The following is a 21,950-nucleotide window of genomic DNA, read 5'->3' as shown; positions in this document are numbered from 1 at the left end:
AGAGGAATTAATTTCTTTTCCTAATATGGTTATAAATGATGTTCATGCTCCAATTCCTGACTTCATTATTGAACCAATTATAGAACAAGATAACATTGAAGTCCCCGTTGTTGAACCTGAAGTTCAAACTTAACAACTTCAAGAAGTGCCACTAAGGAAATCTATTAGAGAAAGAAGAAGTGCAATTCTATTCAAGAACATCAAGATGATATGGGCGTAATGGAAGATGATCCAATCAACTTTTAACAAGCTTTACAAAGTTTTAACTCTCAAAAGTGGATAAATGCTATGAAAGAGGAAATAAAATCTATGAATGACAATAACGTTCGGGAACTTGTTGAATTGCTATCAGGAGTGAAACCGATAGGTTATAAATGGATATTTAAAACCAAAAGGGATTCATATGACAATATCGAAAGATATATGACTCATTTTGTTGCAAAATGTTTTACTCAAAAGAAAGGCATTGATTACAAAGAGACTTTCTCTCCGGATTCATCGGAAGACTATGAAACAGGGTAATCATGGCACTGCTAGCTCACTTTGATTTAGAGTTATACCAGATGGATGTAAAAACTATGTTTCTCAATGGGAACATTAATGAGGTGATTTATATGGTGCAACTAGAAAACTTTGTATCTGATAGTTCAAAGCCTATGGTGTGTAAATTGAAGAAATCCATCTATGGTCTCAAGCAAGCCTCTCGTCAATGGTATCACAAATTCCATGAAGTGATAATCTCATTTGGTTTCGAGGTGAATATAGTGGAAGATTGTGTATATCACAAGTTCAGTGGGGGTAAATCAATCTTTTTAGTGTTATATGTCGATGACATACTCATAGCAAGTAAAGATGTAGGTTTATTGCATGACACTAAGAGTTTTCTCAAAAGAAATTTTGAGATGAAGGGTCTTGGTGATGCTTCTTTTGTATTAGGAATTGAAATACTACGAGATTGTTCTCAAGGTATTTTGAGATTGTCAACAAAGAACTACATTGAAAAGATTTTGAGTAGATTTGGCATGAAAGATTGTGCACCAACAGATACCGTAGTCGCTAAAGGTGATAAATTTCATTTAGGCCAATGCCCCAAGACCACACTCGAGACTAAGGAGATTTAGAAAGTTCACTATACATTAGTTGTTGGAAGTCTAATGTACGCTCAAGTATGTACATGTCCAGATATTATGCTCAGTTGGAGTATTAGGAAAATATTTGAGCAATCCAGGGATGGATCATTAGACAGCAGTTAAATGGGTTACGAGGTATTTACAGAGAACAAAAGATTATATGCTCACTTATTAAAGATCAGAAGTCTTAGAGATCATTGGGTATTCTAATTCTGATTATGTTGGATGTTAGGATACTTTGCATCTACTTCAGGCTATATCTTCTTATTGGTTGGAGGTGTTTTTTGGAAAAGTATTAAACAAACAATAATGGCTTTTTCTACCATAGCTGCGGAGTTTATAGCATGTTATGAGGCGTCCAATCATGGAATATGGTTGGGAGATTTTTGTCACTAGGTTGCGGATAGTGGTTGACAAAGAAAGATCACTAAAATTATTTTGTGATGATAAATCGACAGTGATGTATTCCAACAACAACAGAAGCAATCGAAGTCAAAACATGTAGATGTGAAGTTTTTGGTTGTTATAGAAAGAGTTCAGAATGGTAAAATTTCGATAGAACACATAGGAACAAACTCTATGGTGGCAGATTCGTTGACTAAAGATTTACCACATAAAGTTTTTCATGAGCATGTTGCTCACATGGGTATTACTCACTTTTCTAATTTCATGGTTTAATGGGAGTTTGTTATTGATGATGTTCTTTGACTTTATTTTGTTTATTTTCTATATAGAATAAAGTTGATGATTTATGTTTTATTATCTGAACTTGTTTATCATGTATGCGGTTTAGCATAAAGTTTTTAAGAATGATCTCACTAAGGAATTTGGACTAGCTAGAAACAGACATGATCTAGATCACTTTGCATGTCGTTTCCATACTATCCATCCATACTTGATCTATGTCATTGAATTTATTGGAATTGGTGATCAAGGAAGGTTTAGTTACAAGGATAGAGACCTAAGTCGTCTTGATTCCATGCTAATACCAGAGATTGACCAGATTGAACTAAAGAGGAATTCTATTATTGAAATAACCTGTTTATGCACGTTTAAGGTTTATGTGATTTAATTATATCAGGTACACAGACATAGCTCAAATGGAAGATTGTTTGACATATTTAAATAATAATATGTTTAATTAAAGTATGGGCTATGTACATGGATTAATAATTTATCACATTGGGTTGTTTTATTAGATTGGGACATATTATGTGGTCTAATTAATTAAGACCCTAGATTTCTAATTGAGTGTGGACTTAATGGATAGAAGCCCTTTCCTAGTTAACTAAGGTTTAATGGGAACCCGAATTGAACTACTATATAAAGAGACTTTATGGCTATTGTCTCCCATATACTAAAACAATAAGCACTAGTCTTTTTTTAATCTCATTTAGAGAGATCCCACTAAGAACATTCAGAGTTTTGGTTGAGGAAGATCATAGTCATCTATCATCATCTTGAAGCTATCATTAGTTTCTCCATAGAATCTAGTATGTTATTTATTCTTGACAATTGGACATCAATGATCCTAAGGTTTATCTATTCAATATAGATATAAAGTAATTATGCTAACATTCTCTCCTTTAATTCATTATGTAAGTCAAAATAAGCATATTTCAACTAACATTAAGCATGTACGACCAACCTCGAAGTTAGAAGTTCAATCCCCCACTTCACATCATCAATAAAGAATATTAGATAATAAAAAAAAAAAGCATAAGCCAAATGTAATAACCATTTGTTTTTTTTTTTTTAGTTTTTATAATTTGTGTATTTGTTATTGTTATCTTTCACAATTTCTTTACAATAATATTCATCTTTCTTAAGAAAATATTTAAGTTCAAAGTTAAATTTTAAAGTAAAATTAAGTTTTAAAAACCATTTTTTTCTAGTAAAACTTGGTTTGAATTAGAAAATATTCCTAAAAAAATAGAGAACAAATCAAAGCAATTCACATAGCCAAATAGTTTATATCTATTAATTTTCAAACATCCAGAAATAAAAAGTCAAATAGTTAATGGAAACCTTAATAATATCCAAATTCAAACTAATAACAAAACTCAAATTTTGTTTTTTTAGTACAAATTGAGGGTGAGAAACGTGATTCACAAAACTCTTGGTTCCCAATACATACAAATGTCAGTTAAACCAAGCTCGGGCAACAGGCAAAACTCAACTTCTAAATCTTACCAAAATCACACATAATACAACATCAAATACAATGAAACAACCAATCATTTTTAAAAAATATTTTTGCATGGAAAAAGTGGAAAAGCTATATATATATATAAAGGATGTAAAGTTTGGTATATATTATTAGATAAATATTCCATGACAGAGATCACATGGAAGAGCTTTGGATTGACCCTTTGGATAGGTGGGAGTGTGGGTCAATAATACTTTCCCCAATTTACCTATATATTATAAACCTTTCTTCTTCCCATTTCAATATTTCTTTGTTCATCCCCAATGGGATTTCATAATTTCATTTGTCCTTTTTTTTTTTTTAATTGACTCTCACTACATATATGATCATTATCAAGAATGGTGGGTGAGCTATGGTGGGCTGCCTTTACAATCACAAGCCAAAATGCCATTCCATGTTTGGTTGGGTGGTGACACACCCATGATTCCTTCAACACACCCTACTTTTTTTTTTCTAAGAAGAAAAAAAAAATGCAATAGTTGGGGTCCCATTAAAATGAATTTCTATTGAAACAAAATCCTCATCAAAGATATAGTTTGATTATTAAAAAAACAAAATCTTTTAAATTTAATCTGATTTTTGTGTTTGTCATATATTTATTTTGATTAGTGATTGGATAACTACTATTCTTTGAAATTTTGAATTAGTGATTGATTTGTTTTTATTAGTTAACATCACATTTTAAATTTTTTTCTTCTAATTATTTTGATCTCTCCTATTTTTCTTTGTTCATACCTATCTCTATATGATGTGCATATGTTTTGATTGTCGGTTTGAAACTTCATTTTCTCTTCAATAATAATACTATATACTTACGTTGTTCCTTCACATTCTATCTTAAAAATTTGTAATTGTTATTCTCTCTAATACTTTCAATATATCAAATCTCTTTGTTAATAAGTAAAAACATCTCTCGAAAATATCTACTAATATATTAATATTACAAGTTGTGATATTAATTAACAAGAAAACCATATGATGAATTGAAAGAACTAACGGATGAAATTTAAGTATTTATACAATGAATTAGGAAAAGAGAAGGTATAAATAATTAAAGGCATATAGTTCTTAAAAATTAAAGCAAACCCATGTGAAATTAGGGGTTTTTAGAAAGAACCCATCTAAAAAAATCCTGTCTTGGATCCAATTCATCTTATTAGATCAAAGAGAAGCATCATTAGAGAAACTCTCTTATCTAAAGATTTGTCACTTCAAGTTGATTGACAAAACAGTGACATGAGACATCTCTCTCACTCTCTCTTTCTTTGATGTTGATAAACAAAGTATAAGAATAAGGGGTAGCCTTGTATTATAAGGTTCATTGGATGAAAGGGGTGAATGACCCTACAAATGGACAAGATTTGACCAATAAGATATGTGTTGGGTAAGAAATGAAGATCTTAGAGAAGAGCCAATTGGGTTTGACTGACATCTAAAAAAAGGCACACAAAAATTGAAATTAAATTTGACTGAGAGTGAGTGGGCAAATAGGCATGTGATTCTAAATTAAGAGTCTACATAACTCTGACCAAGCAACCATGTGATCCAATTTGGCATTTTTGCTTCAATTCTACTAAATCTCTTTTTTTTTTCTTTCTCTTTCTTCATAACTATGTTTTTCCTACTCAAATTGGAGTTAGAAAGACATATACTTAACTTGGTTTTGGACCAAATTTAATTTTTCTTTAGTGCTATACTTTTTTGTTTTTCTAAGTTTACCCTTTCCCTTTCCCTTTTCTTTTTCTTTTTTTTAAACTAAAATTTCATTGGACCTCTGATAAAAGAAGAGGCAAAGGAGCTAGATTTAAAGGAGTCCCAACTCCACCATGCTCTATTCAAATGAAGAAAAGGGACTTCCAACAAAAGAATACACAAAATCACCATTACAAATAACAATTCTAATTAAACTATGGACAACACCATTATCCAATCTGAAGCATTTTATGAGCGAAGCCACTCTCACAAGAAAAGCCAACTTGATATTTACCCTTTTTTTCTTCTTCCTTATGGTACATTTAGGAAAAAAAAAACATTTTGAAGTACATATTGGTCCAACTCATCATTTCATATACAAAATTTGAGAAATTTCTCACTACTTTCCCTTATTAACTTGGATAATTTAAATGGGTAGTAATTTTATCGATTGTATAATAATATTTTTAAAGAATTTTAAATATAGTAAAATTTATTAAAAAAATTGTCACAAGTAGTACCCTCAACTTTCATTATTTCAAAACTAGCACGCTTTTTGAAAAGTTTAGTTTTTCTCAATAGATCTTGGGCGAGATCCACCGTCGAGATTTAGTTAAAAAAAATTATTTTTTCTAACTTATTCATTGTTTTGGTCCTTTTGGGCCTTTCTCAGTAAAAATTAAACGTCGAGATTTTAGTAGTCTTTTCAAATATTAAATAATTTATCCAAATCTTATATATTTTCAAATTTTCTCTAAATTCGGTTATCTTTACCGAATATTATATTCACTTCTTATGTAATTTTAGGTCGATTTCTATTTCTATGATTATATGAATTTCTAAATTTCTAAATGAATTTACCAATTAGACTTTTTCAGATGGATGATTGTATTTTAGTTTTTAAATTTTGGGAAAGATTAAATTTTACCCAAAAAAAAAAAGTAAGATATGGAAAATATATAAAATCTCAGTATTAATCTGCCCGAGAATTCACCAATCTCGGTGTTAATCTGTCCAAGATTTAGTATTTTCCATATTTTACCTTTTTTGAAAAAAAACAATATTTCCAAAATTCTAAAAATTAAAATCAATCACCTGAGATCCATCTAAAAAAATTCATTTGGATAATTGGTAAATTGATTTGAAAACTATAAATTTTGCTAAGGATTTAAAAAGTTACATAAAATTTTAATATAATATTTGGTAAATATAATGGAATTTGGAGAAAGTATGGAAATATATAAGATTTGGTATAAGATTTCGGAAGATCACATAATATTTTGGAAAAATTACTGGAATCTCGGGCTAATATGAACTGGTGGTCGGAAAGCTATAAGTTAAAAACAATCACAAAAGACCAAAATAATCAATAAGTTAAAAAAACTATTTTTTTAACTAATTCTCGGTGGTCGGAAAGCTATTTGAACTAGTTTTCACAAAGGGTGTTAGTTTTGTAAGGTGAAAACTTAAAGATGTTATCTTTGACAATGTGATACATTCTATCGTTGATATGCTTCTATTAGTGATATGAACTATCACTGATAGAGAGAGTTGGATCTAAAGTTTTGCTATATTTACAATTTTTGCATTGTGTTATATCTACAAATACTTTGGGCTTGATTGTTATATGTGCAACTGCTTCTAATAACTCTATAATGGAAAATGTTCAGAAATAACCTTCTCAAGTTTTCACTTTCCAAAACTAGCATCATTTTTGAAAACTCGTTAGAATAGTTTTTCTCGGTCCATCTCACTCGAGATCGACCACAAGGTTTTGTTTAATATATATATATATATATATATATATATATTCAACTTATCTATTGTTTTAGGCATTCTCGATACATCCACATCGAGATTCAGTTACTTTTTCCAAATATTATGTTATTTTCACAAATCTTATATATTTTCAAATTTTATACAAATTCAGTTATTTTACCAAATATTATATAAAATATATATGTAAATTTTCAAAAAGAAAAAAAAGTAAGATATGAGAAATATGTAGAATCTTGGTATTAATGTGCTCGAGAATTCATCGAAAAACCCTTAATGTATAGAATATTGGTGTTAACCTATCCAAGATTAATTCGAGATTTTATATATTTTCCATATCTTACCAATTCTTTTCACAAAATTTAATCTTTACCAAAATTTAAAAATCAAAATGCAATCAGTTGAGATCCATTTGGATAAGTGGTAAATTTATTTAAAAGTTTGAAAATTCATATAATTGTGGAAACATAAATTGGGCTATAGAATTGAAAAATTAGGTACATATTTTGATATAATATTTGGTAAAAGTAACTCAATTCATAAAAAATTTAAATATATATATATATATATATAAGATTTGCTAAGATTACATAAGATTTGAAAAAATTAGCAGAATCTCACAATCTCTCTACATGTACCGAAAAGCCTAAAATTAGGAAAGTTTTTTTTTAACAAAATCTCCGTGGTAGATCTCAGACGAGATGATCCAGAAAAACTATTTTAACGAGTTTAAAAAAGTATGTTAGTTTTAAAAAGTGAAAAGACGAAATACTTTTATAATCTTATATATATAATAATTATTATTTATTATCCCGGTAAATTATTTGGAAAAAAAAATCAGTAAAAATGGTTTTTATTCTCATGTTTCTTTAACGTGGTTTTACAAATGATGTGATTTTAAAAAAGAAAAAAAGAAAAAAGAAAAATTCAAAACAAAATCTTTCTTAAAAAAACAAGGATTTTAGTGTTTACATTAATTATTAATTATCATTAATCATCCAATCACTATTATTGAGAAAGTGATGAAAATAAAAAGAAAACTATTTGGCAGTTTTCAAAGAAAACCCTTTTTAGAAAACCCTTTTTTTAATCGCAATTATTTTGTTCAGTGCAAAAACAAAATAGAGAAACCTAGCTTTGCTACAATCTTATTTGTGTTACTTGGATGGTAGACAAGCCATTATAGTGTTCACACCATTTAATTTTTCACAACATTTTTTTTTCAATTCACATTTATATATAATTTTATAGAGAATAATTGATGTTTATATATAATTACTGAAATTTTAGGGGAAAAAATATGATTCCTTCATAAATGATTTGATTAAACCTAAACGATAAGTGTAGTAATAAAAGTCGTAATGAGATGTAACATATTTTCACTCTTATGTACATAAATTTGTTCCGAATTTCTTTATAAAAATTTTCATAGATAGAAATATGTTCAAATATTTACAGAAATAATAAAAAAAAATTATTGATAGACAGTGATAGTCTTCTATTGACATCTATCACATAGTATTAATAACAAATATTTATCAATTTTTATCACTCATAGACACTAATAGATTTTTATTCGTCTTTATCAACCTCTATAAAAAAAATAATAATAATAAATTTTGTTATTTTGTGTAAATAGTTTTCTTTATTTTTCTATTGTTGAAAATCCCCCAAAATTTTTCCCAAAAGTTATCGAGGTAACCATGTTCTTACATCCTCCCAAGATGATTCCATATTTCTAATTATCTAATTTTAGTCAATGATAAATCTTAAGTTAAATACGTGTATTTTCAACGAATCTTAAATGTAGACATTCAAAATTAATTTTAATAGAAATGGATTAAATAGTAATAATAATTTTTATGTAAGAATTTTTTTTTATAGATTTTCACAATTTATAAAGATGATACTCATAGATATTATTTAAAAAAAAGTTTAGAACTTATTTTGGTCCTTGAACTTTGAACTTTATTTTATTTTTTTGTCCCTAAACTTCCAAAAATGTTTATTTTAGTCTTTAAACTTTTTAAAAATGTTTATTTTGGTCTCTGTCATTAGGATTCCGTTAACTTTTTACCGGAAGGTTGAGGTGGTTTATATTTTTTATGACTAGGATGCCAAATAAGTTAATCGCCCTAAAAAATCTACGATTTTGAATTTGAATTAGAAGTTAAATTGTTTTTTTATGAACTTAATTATCATTTTGCCTTCCAGATTTTAGTCGTTCGTTGAGATACTTTTCTTTGTACCTCTCAATCCCTTATTTTTTAGTTATGTGATTAGTTGAGGTAATATTTATTTGCAATTTTTTAGAGTTTTACTTTCTATATGGGTTGCATTTATTAGTTTATTTTGCTTTATTATGGGATGTTTTATTCTTGAATTTAAAAGTTTACATAATAGAATAGAGTGGAGAAGAATACATAGAAAATAAAAATATTGATAATTGAGGGGAAAAAACTTATATCTTTACAAAACTTCTACACTAATATGCCAATTCTGTTATATTTTGATTCTACTCTATTTTCTTCTAATTTTCTTTGGAGATTCCAATTGGGAAAAAAATGAATAGCACTTATAGCATTTTGTTTGTTGACATAAAAAACAGTAGAACTTAAATCACTTATAGGTAAAATATAATATATGCAAAATATACATTTTTCTTTGTTGGCATAAAAGATTTATGGCTTGAAAATAAATACAAGCCATCAAAAAATATAAACCATCTCAATCTTTTGTGAATCCTAACGTCAGAGACCAAAGTAAACACTTTTTAAAAGTTAGACTAAAATAAATCTTTCTAAAAGTTTAGGGACCAAATAAAACAAGATTTAAAGTTCATGGACCAAAATAAGATTTTAGCAAAAAAAAAAAATCAACAAGAAATTAATTGCAAGGACTAATTTTAATCTTTGCCGAAATACAGAAAGCACATAGATTAAAATTGGACAATGAAAAATATAAAGACGAAAATAAAATCAATGAAACCAAAATAATATTTAAAAAATAAATGTAAATATATTTTAAATAATTTTATCTATTTAAAATATTCTATTTTATTTATAGTTAAATTATAAGTTGGTTGTTTAAATTTTGAGGTTTGTGTCTACTTGCTCTCTAACCCTTCAAAAGTATTTAATAAGTCCATAATATTTCAATTATTGGCTCAAACCTTGAGATCCTTGTATTTTTAATTTTGTCTAACAAACTTCTAACAAATTCAATTTTTTTTTTAAAAAATGTAATCAACCACCTTTTAGATATAAATTTTAAATTTATGTCTAATAGATTCCTAAAATTTTAAGTTAGGTATGTAGTAAATCCGTAAATTTAAAATATTCAAAAATTTGAAGACTAAATTTGTAATTTTAGATGTTTATATACCTTTATTCATTGGTTAATTATGTTATTAAACAAAATATTGGTGGTAGAAATTAAACTTGTGAATCTGAGAGTTTAAGTTGAACTATGCTTCGATTAGAAACTAATCAAACATTGTTCAACTAGAAAAACACGTTCGATAATAAATGTAATCACATATTTTTTTCTAAAAAATGAAGATGTTATTTGGTTATGTTAGAGATTTCACCGAGTGGATTAGAAATTTGTCACAAAAAGAAAAAGAAGATTGAAGACATAAAAAAAAGGGTATTAACTTCGCACGAAGCCTTTGTCTGGTTGGGTGTGGCTCTGCCTTTTTGCCTTACCAGAAATTGTAGTTATCGATGGAAACAGAGACAGACAGCCTAAAAAATATTATGAAAAAGACCTAATTTTCAACGTCGACAAGCACTCACTCAGCTCAACTTCATCTTCTTTCAATTTCACTGTTCAATTAAAAAAGAAAAATCCCATTTAACCCTTCACCCTTTTTCTGGTCTGTAAAATTGGTCTGATCATCTCTCTGGCGCCACTCCGACAGTAACTATATTCAGTAGTTTCAGATTCCAACGGGTCTAATCTAATCTAATCTAAATCCAAGCCGTAAAAAAATGGCGAAATCCACGTTCTCTCTGCGTCACCACCATTACTCTCATCTCCATTTGAGCTCTTCTTCTTACTTGAGCAAGCACAAACAACTTCACAGAACCCAATCACTACTCTGTTTTCAGTCCATGACACTATTGAATTCATTCCAAAGCAACCCACCAGAGTGAGTAGCTTGGCCAAATCATGGGAATCGATTATACCCTTTTCAAATCTTGTAAATTGCTGCTACCCCTTTGTGTTTTTTTTAATCTCTTCTTTGTTTTCGCATCTGGGTTTGGATCAATGGCGCCTATTTCAGCTGCATTTGGCTCTGATGGATTCTTCTGTGCCATTGATGCCAGTGGGAAACAGGAAGTTATTTGTTGGGGCAAAAATAGTTCGTCTCTTTCACCATCTTCCTCTTCTTCTACCTCCATCTTCTCCGTCGACATTCCGGCAATGGCTGCTCTCTCAGGCGGCGAGGGATTTCTCTGCGGTATTTTAGCTAACACTTCACACGCTTACTGTTGGGGTTCGATAAATCCAGGTACAGATCTCGTCCCATTGGTTTTTCGTACCACTGCTTATTCTCATATTGCCGCGGGAAGAAGCCATGTTTGTGCAATTAGAGGATCCTATTATTCTGATAACGATTCGGGTCCTGTGGATTGTTGGGATATCTCAAGAGATTTAATGAATAATACTCTGAGCTCTAAACAGAGCTCTCTGTTCTATAATCAATCAATTGCCAGCCTTGTTTTCAAAAGGGTTGTTTCCGGCGAAGGATTTAGTTGTGCCGAGCTTCGAGATGGAGGAATTCTTTGCTGGGGACCCAACTCCACCAATCTCGACGTTTCAAATGTTTCTGAAAATTTCATAGTTCTTGCCGCCGGAAAAGATGCTCTTTGTGGAATCTCAGAAGTCACTGGCGGAGTTAAATGCTGGGGAAACGCCGATTCATTTGTCGGCCTTCCAACAACCGCTGGATACGTGACGTTGACCGCCGGCGAACAGCATTTCTGTGGCATCCGATGGGATACTCACGAAGTGGACTGTTGGGGTAGCTTGAACTCATCTTCAATTCCTAAGAACACAGGATTTATGGCGATTGCTTCATCAGACCATTCAATCTGTGGCATTAGAGAAGATAATCTGGTTCTTGATTGTTGGTTTTCACATTCTCTTGAAGCTCCTCCTGGTTATGATCCTCCTTTGGAGCTTTGTAGTCCAGGGCTTTGCGCTGCAGGCCCTTGCCGTGAAGGAGAATTCTCTTTCAACGCCAGCATTTTGAATGAACCAGATTTGAAGAGTTTGTGTGTGAGGAAAGATCTGAACATTTGTTTTCGTTGTGGAGTGAATTGCTCTGATGGGTTCTTCTTATCAAGCCCTTGTACTTTGAATTCTGATAGGATTTGTACTGCTTGTTCTCTTTGCCAGAACAGTTCTTGTTGGGATATCTGTGGAGTTCAATCATCTCCCGAAACCAAGCAGAAGCATTGGCATCAGTGGCGTAGTATACTGGTAATAGTTGGTGCTTCTGTTGCTGGATTAGTACTGATTCTACTAGGTTGGTGTCTTCATCCTCGTGTTATCGCTTCGAAGAAAGACGGGAGCAATAAACAGCATAAGTCTGAGTTAGAAACTGGTACTGAAACTGATTCTTGTGCTCCATTAGCTCCTCTTTGTCCTGGAATTGCTCAGATTTTTCGGCTTTCAGAGTTGAAAGATGCCACAAACGGATTCAAAGAGTTTAACGAGCTTGGCAGGGGGAGATATGGCTTTGTTTACAAGGCTGTGTTAGCTGATGGGCAACAAGTTGCAGTGAAGAGAGCAAATGCTGCTACCATTATTCACACCAACAGTAGGGACTTTGAAATGGAGTTGGATATCCTTTGTAAGATAAGGCATTGTAATATTGTGAATCTGTTAGGTTACTGTTCTGAGATGGGAGAGAGGCTTCTTGTTTATGAATACATGCCCCACGGCACACTCTACGATCATCTCCACGGCGGTCTTTCTCCATTGAATTGGACACTGAGACTGAAAATAGCGATGCAGGCGGCGAGGGGACTCGAGTACCTACACAAGGAACTTGTGCCTCCTGTTGTCCATCAAAACGTCAAAACTTCAAACATTCTTTTGGATTCCCATTGGGGAGCTAGGATTGCAGATTTCGGGCTTATTACATCGAACGATGATGACGTTAGCGGGGATTTGACGAGCGATGTTTATGACTTTGGTATTGTGCTGCTTGAGATTATCAGTGGAAGGAAAGCTTACGACAGAGATTACACACCTTCAAGCATAGTTGAATGGGCAGTGCCTTCGATCAAGCAAGGTAAGGCTGCTGCCATAATAGATAGATACACTGCTCTACCAAGAAACGTCGAGCCTCTACTTAAACTTGCTGATATAGCCGAACTGGCTGTACGAGGAAATCCCAGCGAACGACCAACGATCTCAGATATTGCATCTTGGTTAGAGCAAATTGTTAAAGATGGATTAATCTTGTAATAATCGTACCCCAAGACGGGTGCTCGGCTTTGAAACATACATTTTGATCGACGCAACGAAACGTATTCTTTTACAGCTTATGTGGGTGCTGCTCTCTTCAACTGTAAATTAGTTATTGAGCTTCAGCTTGTACATGAACATATACTGTACACCATTTCTTTCAATAAAGGACTTTACATTTTTAAGCCTCTTTACACAAAACATATTGAGTATTACAGAGTTTCCATTTGCTTCTTCCATCAATCAAAAACCCAAGTTTTTTCTTGACTTATCTGCTGTCTGCTATAATTTTCAACTAGCTTTCTTTTTCATTTGAGAGATTCTTTAATCCCTATATGGATGATGAATCTACAAAAGGCTGTAATGAAGATATGATCTCTCTTTGCATTCAAATTGTTCAGACATGATGGATTCATGTTTTATTCAAGAACCTTTATGCGTCCTGAAAAAGAAAACCGAAAGTGTATTGAATATTAAATTGGTTGCCTTTACAAAAGTGTGCTCTGTTCATAACTTTGGTTTGGTTCTTTGGCTGTAAATAAAGATAAGTATCAATCAAATGTGAGAAACTAGACAATTTTTTCCAGTGTTATCCAGATCACGCCAGTAACGCTGCCAACCTTTGAAACCACTTACCATATTTAAACATTAGTGGTTAAAATGCTGCCGATGCGACCATAATTTTGTGGTAATTGACATGTACATTTTCTTTTGAGATTAGAGGTTCAAATCCTCAATTCATTATAAAGCTCAAACACACAAGATTGGAATCCAAGTCACCTCAGCACTTCTTGACAACCTGGTTGTAAAACAAAGAGAGCAACTTCTTTTGCTTTTTAGATTAGAAAGACCAATCTCTTACTTTCTCTTTCATGTTTGACAGCTCAAAAGCTAGAAATTTTGTTACTAAATTGACCAATAGAGAAAGAGTACAGAAAGGCCATGGTCATTGGAAGGCTAACCCCAACCTTTGTAACATACAAACTCTTTATAAATATTGTTGTGGTAACTCTTTATTCAAACAAAAGCTTATGATACCATAAACTTATAATATATCCATGTTTTGAAGTTCTCTGTTGTTTTTATTAACAGCGATCTGATTCAGGTACTTCATTTTTCACTCTTTTTCTGTCATTCGATTAAATTGCAAAAGCATATATCATTATTGTATGCCTGGCTCCCTGTATGCCATTTGCAAAGCCCATCATCTGAAAATAGGTGGCCTTCTTGAATGGCATGCAAGGAGCCATGCATGTATAAATTTGCATATGCAAAGAAACCGCTTTAAGCTCAAGAACATTGCTTTGACTCAGTTTCCTTTTCCGAATAAGTGCATCATCTGAGTTATCTCTTGGGGAGGACTTAATCTGCTTTGTTTTCGTTCTCAACAGTTCAGATCTCTTACTTAAACAAAGGATCATAATTGACCGTTTTAGTATGATTTTTCATTTCAAATAGTCAATACATGAATGAAACTACAGATTTTGGGTAGAAGAGAAAAAAAAGAATGGAAGGAATGGAATTTAACAATTCAAATGAAGAAAATGGAAGAAAGAAACAAAACTCTGCACATTTCTCTGTTATTCACCCTCATTCTACGATGTGTATACCAACTCGTCGACAAGATTTTGGGGTGAAAAACAAGGTAAGAGCTTTAGACATGTACCAAATCATTTATGTACACATACTAGATTTTCAAAAAGGCTCTAACTGGGATTATTTCTTCAACTTCCATGTTTAACCTTTCCCTCAGAAGCCATGTCGGTCAGAAGCTTTACAAGCTATTTGCTGTGGAAACCTTGGAGAAAATGCTGGTTGACGAGTTTCCTTTACCCATTTTAATGTCCATGAAGTCAATAATATGTCCAGGTTGTGAAATATTATGATCATTAAGGTTGGTCTCCTTCATCAACATGCTTAAAGCAAGAGACATTCGTGGTCGTTTCATTGTGTTTTCTTGCACACAAAGTAGACCAATCTTCATAAATCGAACAGCCTCTTCTTCGCGGAAGTCTATGTCAAGCACGGGATCAATCAATTTTACTAGCTCATTTGTCTTGTAATGTTCCCATACCTGCAAAACACAAAATACCATGAAATCCAAATATTATGTGTAATGCTGGATCAAGCAACCTAAGACAAGATTGATTCCTTAAATGCACTTTTGTTTCTTTATCTTACCTTTTCAACCAAATGGTGTTCACCATGTTCCAAATCAAAATCAACTGTTGCTCTTCCACTAACAATCTCCAACAACAACACTCCGAAGCTATAGACATCCGATTTTCGCGTCAAATGCCCGCTCACAGCATATTCTGGAGCAAGATATCCTCTGTTTTTCCATTTTCAAGTGAGCAGTGGTTTCCTGAAAGTAGTTAACATATTCAAACATATTGATAGAAAAATTCTGACTTACATTGTGCCAGCAACACGAGTACTAACATGAGAATGGTTGTCTCTCAACAACTTAGCCAATCCAAAATCCGCAACTTTAGGTGTAAAATTATGGTCGAGTAGTATATTGCTGGATTTTATATCTCTATGAACTATATGCGGCTCAACCTCCTCATGAAGATAGGCAAGCCCGCAAGCTACTCCAATCAAAATTTCCTTTCTGGCTTGCCAACTAAGTCTCATTCTATTTTCCCTCACACCTATTGATCAAGATTTTAGAAGCACAATCTAAGTTTAAAACAATTATCTTATATCATCCAATTCAAGTTTGCAAATTTTTATAAATCAGTATTCAAAATAGTTTCAGTTACCCTGAAGAGCATATGCAAGGCTGTTGTTTTCCATGTAATCATAGACCAAATATCTGTTACTTCCATCAACATAACACCCTTTAAGCTCAACCAGATTTTCATGTCTAATGTTAGAAAGTGAAGTTAACTCAGCAATGAATTCCCTTTCTCCTCTCATGGATTCTACCTCAATAGAAAGCACCTTCACAGCAATCTTCCTGCCATCTCGAAGCCGACCCTTTACAAAGTCAACCCCATTCAAGCATTTCATCAGTAACCTTCAAGGCATTAGAAACCAAAATAGCCAAAAGGGGAGGAACTTAGAATTCAGAGCCGTGACAATACCTTGTAAACAGTACCGAATCCACCCTCTCCAACTTTATTCGCTCCATTAAATCCATTGGTGGCTGATTTAAGCTCGTTGTAAGAGTACACACGAAAACTCTCATTGTCTTGTCTATCTGATTCGGTTTCGTTAAAACCAATCAAAAGGGGTTAGATAATAAACGAAAAAAAGAAACAAACGTTGCAGAGAAAAGGATAAAACTCCTCACCATGGCGGCTATTTTCCATGGCTGTCGGCGATGGAGAGTAACAACAAGTAGAAAGAAGATGGCGGAACTTCATTTTTGGCCGGATAATGCTCCCAATTGAATCAATAAGGAAAGAACATCAGAATCCCACAATAGACAAAGCAGGAATCGCCAAATGGATCAAGTGGGGATGGGAGGTTATGAAGGCCGCGGGTTTGAAACGTTCTTGAATCAATTGGGAATATTAAAATGGAGGGTGTTGACGACCGAGTAACCAAAAACAAGCCACCATCGGTCCAAGCGTGGGAAAAAGAAAGTCCTTAACTCGGCTAAATTTCATTTGGAATCGATCAAAAGGGGAAGGACTCGGCGGAGTTTTGGTCAATGGTTAGTGGGTTCTTCAAAATTACAAATTATAACAAAGCAGCATCAACTTCAAGTGTGGAAGAATTTCATATGAAAGAATTGAAGACTGTAGCAAGACCTTCAAAATCAAAATGGCCAACTCAATAAGCAGACTAGTCAATTTCATCACTTCTTTCTTCCACAGTAATACATACGCCCCTTTCTTCCCCTGCTGGCTGCTGCTAAGTATAATTTTAGGAAAGTTACTAATTTTTTTTTTTTTTATTTATTTATTTTTTTTTAAAATCAAATTGTTTTGGTTTCTGATTTTTTAAGAACAAATGTATCTGGTTTTTGAATTTTTAAAACACATCTTTTTATTTTAAGTAATAATAACAATTTATTTGAGAGGTTTTTTAAATCTATTCCCACAATCTTTATTTTAAAAATTTAGAAACCAAAAATATATATTCTTAAAAAAATCGAGGACAAAAAATATAAAATTGAAAACATAAAGAACAAATATGCTATTATTCAAGATGTGGGACTAAAAAAAGTAACTTTTCCCATAGTTTTTAATACTCTCATCATCGGTTGAGATTCACCTTGGTGTAGTTATTAGTAAGTACAATAACATGCAATCTCCGATTTCAAGGGAGAAAGAATAGGAAAATTAGGAGTTCGTACTTTTTAGTGTATTAAAGGCTTTGTTAAAAATTGTTGACGGATAACGTTGTAAAATTGAGAAGTAAAATGAAGCACAATGGAAATATAAATACTGAAGAAATATAATATAATAAACATAAATAAATATAGGAAATTAAAAGTATAAATTTTCTCCAAAGTTTCTTCAATTTCTCACCAATACATATATCTCTACAAAGTTCACAAATGACCACTATGTATTGGAACTCTGACAGCTAAAATGTGGCACATTTGGTCACTGACCATGTGTAGTTATATGACACATGGTCTTTAGACAATAAGAATAAGTATCTATATTACACATATATTATATATTTATAATAGATAAAAGGTTTATTAATAATTGTTTTCATTAGAATAGTTAGATGTATGAAAATAATGTGGTTCGGATATTCTTGAAAAATTAAATCCTCGTTTATTTTTTATGTACATAATTCAGTTGACATGAACTTGTATTATTAGTCTCAAGCTTGAGACTTAATTCTCCACCTACAAATTGTCAGTATATATATATATATATATATATATTAATTTATTTAATTATGCTCAAATTTAACAATAATAAGAATAGAAATTTAATCATCTTATTAATTCATCAATCTTAAATGTTCTAATTCGAAATCAAATGTGAAAATTTGGTTTCATTCGACTATTTTATGGTAGGTACATTAAAACAATAAATATTTATTTAATAAATAAGAAAGAGAAGTAGCATAAAATTAGGAAGAAATATCTTGTATTCCTCTCTCATTGATATCTAGCTAGATTTTCTATATGTATGTTATTTCTTTTTGTAGGGAATCTATCGTTTAAGTTGATCTTAATTTAAGTCTTTTTCAAAATAAAATAAAATAAAATAAAATAAACTATCTTAATTTGAGAAAATACATACTATATTTTTCTTGTATGACTAAAACATCATTGGAAATTTTTTCATTAATTACTACTTACATTTATTGCATAGCTATGTGGAAATCTAAAGCTTCCAATTTTGTTGGGTGAAATTTGGGGTCTGTTTGAGGTGCTGAGATGATATAGGATGTGGGGAGTCTTGATCGAGTATGATCGAACATGTTCAAACATTGGGATGATATACGATACATGAAAAGAAAATGACGGTGAGATACAAAACATATTCTGAAAATGGGTCCACAAACAATTAAAATCGATGAGATGATAATGAGTCTCCAAACACTAAGATGATATAGGATGTGGGAGATATACCATCTCATGTTGAGTCTCCAAATAGCCTCTTAATTAGTTGAGATATTCTTCTACTTGGCAAAGAAATTTGTTATTAATTTTTAATAAATTATATATCTTTTTGGCAAAAATTTTCACTTACAAGAGAAACTCTCCATTCCTTTAACATTTAGGCGTTAGTAAAATATAAAATCTTAGTAGGTGACTACCATAGATATTGAAAACGAAATTCACTCTGCTTTGATCATGCAACTGAACAAAGTTGCAAAATGTTATACTTTATAAAATTAAAATCATTTATAGTTTAGATTTTTTTATTGTTATATATATGAATGTTATGCCATTAAAAATTCAAAAAGAAAAAGGAAAATGTATGTCATAAAATTATTTAGTAGATAAGATTTATATGATTTATGAAATATTTCATTTCATTCTCTCGTAGGTATAGACATAAAAAGTCAATAAATATATTATAATAACCATTCAAACTTTTGAAGAGATAAATGGGAGGATTATATAGTCAAGATTGACAATGTGCTAATTTTCATCATTCTTACTAAAATTATTATTATTATTTTTTTTAAAAAAAGATATCTAACATGTACGATTAAATTAATGATTGTTAATATTTAAAGTAGAGTTGATAAGTTGTTAGAATGGACGGAAATGCTTGAAGAATGCATTCTTTATCTCCATTCCATTCCTTGATTTTACAACATCAACATTGGGATGAAATTTTCCACAAAAACGAGTCTTTGTGGAAAAGAAAATTTTGGTCAACTTTTTTTTATCTATATTTTTAGAAGTTTTTTAATTGTTCATATAATATTAACATAAAATCTATCTTATGTTAAAAGAAATCAAATATATGAAAACAACTTAGGTTAGTATAGTATTTGACCCTAAAATCCAACATCTAACAAAGTCAAAATTTTCCTGCATTATTTTTCATCTTCTAAAAAATGACGAAATTTTGAGCTAAAAAGTCCATGGGATGTGTCTTTTTGACTAGGAAATTAAAAAGAAAATTACATTTTTCTCAATAATAAACTAATAAACTTGTAAATTGTTTATTGAGCATCCAAAATTTTAAAACAATGTGTGAAAATCTGCCATTTGTCAAACAATTAGAATGCATATGCACGTAACATCTTTTCTTTTTCTTAAAATTTAATCTTTATTTTCTTCTGACTTTTCAATCTTTCAACCCCAAAGAAAACTTCAAACCTTTCTTTTTCCCTTTATTTCCTTTTATTATCATCTCTCTTCTAGAAATATTCTTTTCTTTTAAAGTTTCCTTTTTTATTCTTACCTTAAAAGTAAATAAACAAATGTCCCTCTCATGATAATTAAGTTTGGATATTCAAAGAGTTTATTATAAAAATTGTTGGGGAGAAGACAATCATCAAAATTGAATTTTAATTTCCTTGAAAAGAGAGAAATCATCGTATAAAAAAGTAACTCGACGTGTTCTGTTGAAGTTATTTTGATGATAGTAACTAAATAGTGAAATAAATATAGTTTTAAGAATAATGAAAGAAAAAATATTTTTTATGGGATTTTGAACTACTCGTACCTATAAATAAGATTTAAATTTTCAGACCTAACCTAATATATTCAAAAGAGTTCTTTTAATCATATATATTTTAAATCTTTTATTTCAATAAAAAGGACAAAGTAAAAAAAAAGTGCGATGAAAATATTTTTTGTTAAAATGAGTCTAGCTCAACTGACATCAAGTATGTACTATATCTTGACCTCGACATTGGAGATTAGATCCCTCATCCTATCTATTATAAAAAAAAATAATAATTAATCAAAATATTCTTTCTTCTCGGCTATTTTAAACAAAGACCACATTCTTTTAATCTTCATTTCTATCCCAACTTAATGAATTGTGTTTGTATAAACATTTAAAACATTACAATTGAAATATTTTTGTTCTGTCTATAGTATCTACTATGTATACGCATTAATTCATAACGAATTCGAAGTAGTTTAATTAGTGTATTTGAAAAAGTAAGTTGGAAAATGGTTAACCAAAAACCACTTGTAGAAGAAAGAAAACATATATGTGGTTAGCTAAAAAGGGAGTTGAAATTTTCTAACTTAGAATATAGCATACCCAAATGTTTGATATTTTGGTGTGACCCAATCGACTTTGAAGAAAGTACATCCACCGTTGACTGTAGGGTCTATATTTGGTCACCTTTGGATGGCTATACTTTGCATACCGCAAAAATAAAAACAAATAAAAAATAAAAAAAAACACTCATTTATCTATTAAACTACCTTCATATGTTTTAACTTTGTTTAAATTGTGTTATGGGTAAAAGATATCGATTAAGTTGTATATGGCCTTACAAAGATGATCCGATGGGTCATTCCAAGAAGAAATGAGTTATTTTGATATGTATGTAAGTCGACCCATAAGATCGACCACGAGGATTAAAGAAATCAACTCACAAGATGGATCAAAGGATCAATATGCACCAAGAAGGCCGATCCATAGAGTCAATCATAGAAGTCTAAAGAGTACATGAAGGTCGACCCTTGCCTTGTGAATGTTGACTCTTGGGGTTGACCATGATAGACAAAATATGCTTCAGTATTTAAACACAACTTCGTAGCTTGGGTTCACCAATATGTAACGGTTAAGTTAAATGAGTAATGGTCAAATTAATTATATGAGAGATTAATTAGCAACATGAACTAACGAAATCAATTTTCTATATAATCAAGAGGGCTCGAGATATTTGAAGTACGCTAAAAATATTACGAGTTCTTCATTTTTTTTTTAACTCTCTAAATTATCAATGACTTGATCGTCGTAGTGTTGGTGACCAAATACCACACTGGTGCAAAGTTTTCTCTATTATGCATGGTGATTATTCAATTCCTTCCAATTATTACAAATTCACAAATGGTACCAATTTTGGTAATAACAAATTGTAATGCTCAAACTAATCAATTATTAACAATATATTAGGTTAATTTTCTTTTATATGTTATGGTTAAATTGCATATTGTCTTACATTGTTGCATTAATTATTTTTTTTAATTGTATTGTTTGTAATGACATCAATTATTTTTCTTTGATTTCATTATTCACATTTTAGCATGTAATACA

The 21,950-nt window shown here is 31.0% G+C and overlaps 2 protein-coding genes and 1 long non-coding RNA gene across 4 annotated transcripts; 2 read left to right on the top strand and 1 right to left on the bottom strand.

The window, feature by feature from the left end:
- The first annotated feature begins 10,711 nt into the window (after positions 1-10,711).
- CCR1 (CRINKLY4 related 1) lies at positions 10,712-13,475 on the top strand. 2 transcript variants are annotated; one of them, XM_039026739.2, is made up of 2 exons: positions 10,798-10,960; positions 11,096-13,475. In XM_039026739.2, the coding sequence occupies exon 2, from the start codon at positions 11,236-11,238 to the stop codon at positions 13,288-13,290; it is 2,055 nt and encodes a 684-aa protein (XP_038882667.1). In that variant the 5' UTR covers positions 10,798-10,960; positions 11,096-11,235; the 3' UTR covers positions 13,291-13,475. The 2 variants fall into 2 exon arrangements, with proteins under 2 accessions (XP_038882666.1, XP_038882667.1); XM_039026738.2 differs by having other exon boundaries at positions 10,712-13,475.
- Positions 13,476-14,308: 833 nt separating this feature from the next.
- Positions 14,309-15,470, top strand: LOC150037253 (uncharacterized). Its single transcript, XR_016528719.1, has 3 exons — positions 14,309-14,395; positions 14,749-14,935; positions 15,044-15,470. It is a non-coding gene; the product is annotated as an uncharacterized LOC150037253 (long non-coding RNA).
- On the bottom strand, positions 14,696-17,134 carry LOC120073856 (putative serine/threonine-protein kinase). The gene is made up of 6 exons (XM_039026741.2): positions 16,589-17,134; positions 16,380-16,495; positions 16,056-16,272; positions 15,707-15,944; positions 15,472-15,622; positions 14,696-15,364 (listed from the first exon to the last, which is right to left on the bottom strand). The coding sequence occupies exons 1-6, from the start codon at positions 16,659-16,661 to the stop codon at positions 15,065-15,067; spliced, it is 1,095 nt and encodes a 364-aa protein (XP_038882669.1). The 5' UTR covers positions 16,662-17,134; the 3' UTR covers positions 14,696-15,064.
- Positions 17,135-21,950: the final 4,816 nt, after the last annotated feature.

Source organism: Benincasa hispida, chromosome 3 (assembly GCF_027475165.1).
Source record: "Benincasa hispida cultivar pf3 chromosome 3, pf3_genome.v1.1, whole genome shotgun sequence".
NCBI lineage: Eukaryota > Viridiplantae > Streptophyta > Magnoliopsida > Cucurbitales > Cucurbitaceae > Benincasa > Benincasa hispida.
Note: the sequence above shows the minus strand (reverse complement) of the source record. Positions and strands in the feature narration are given on the sequence as shown.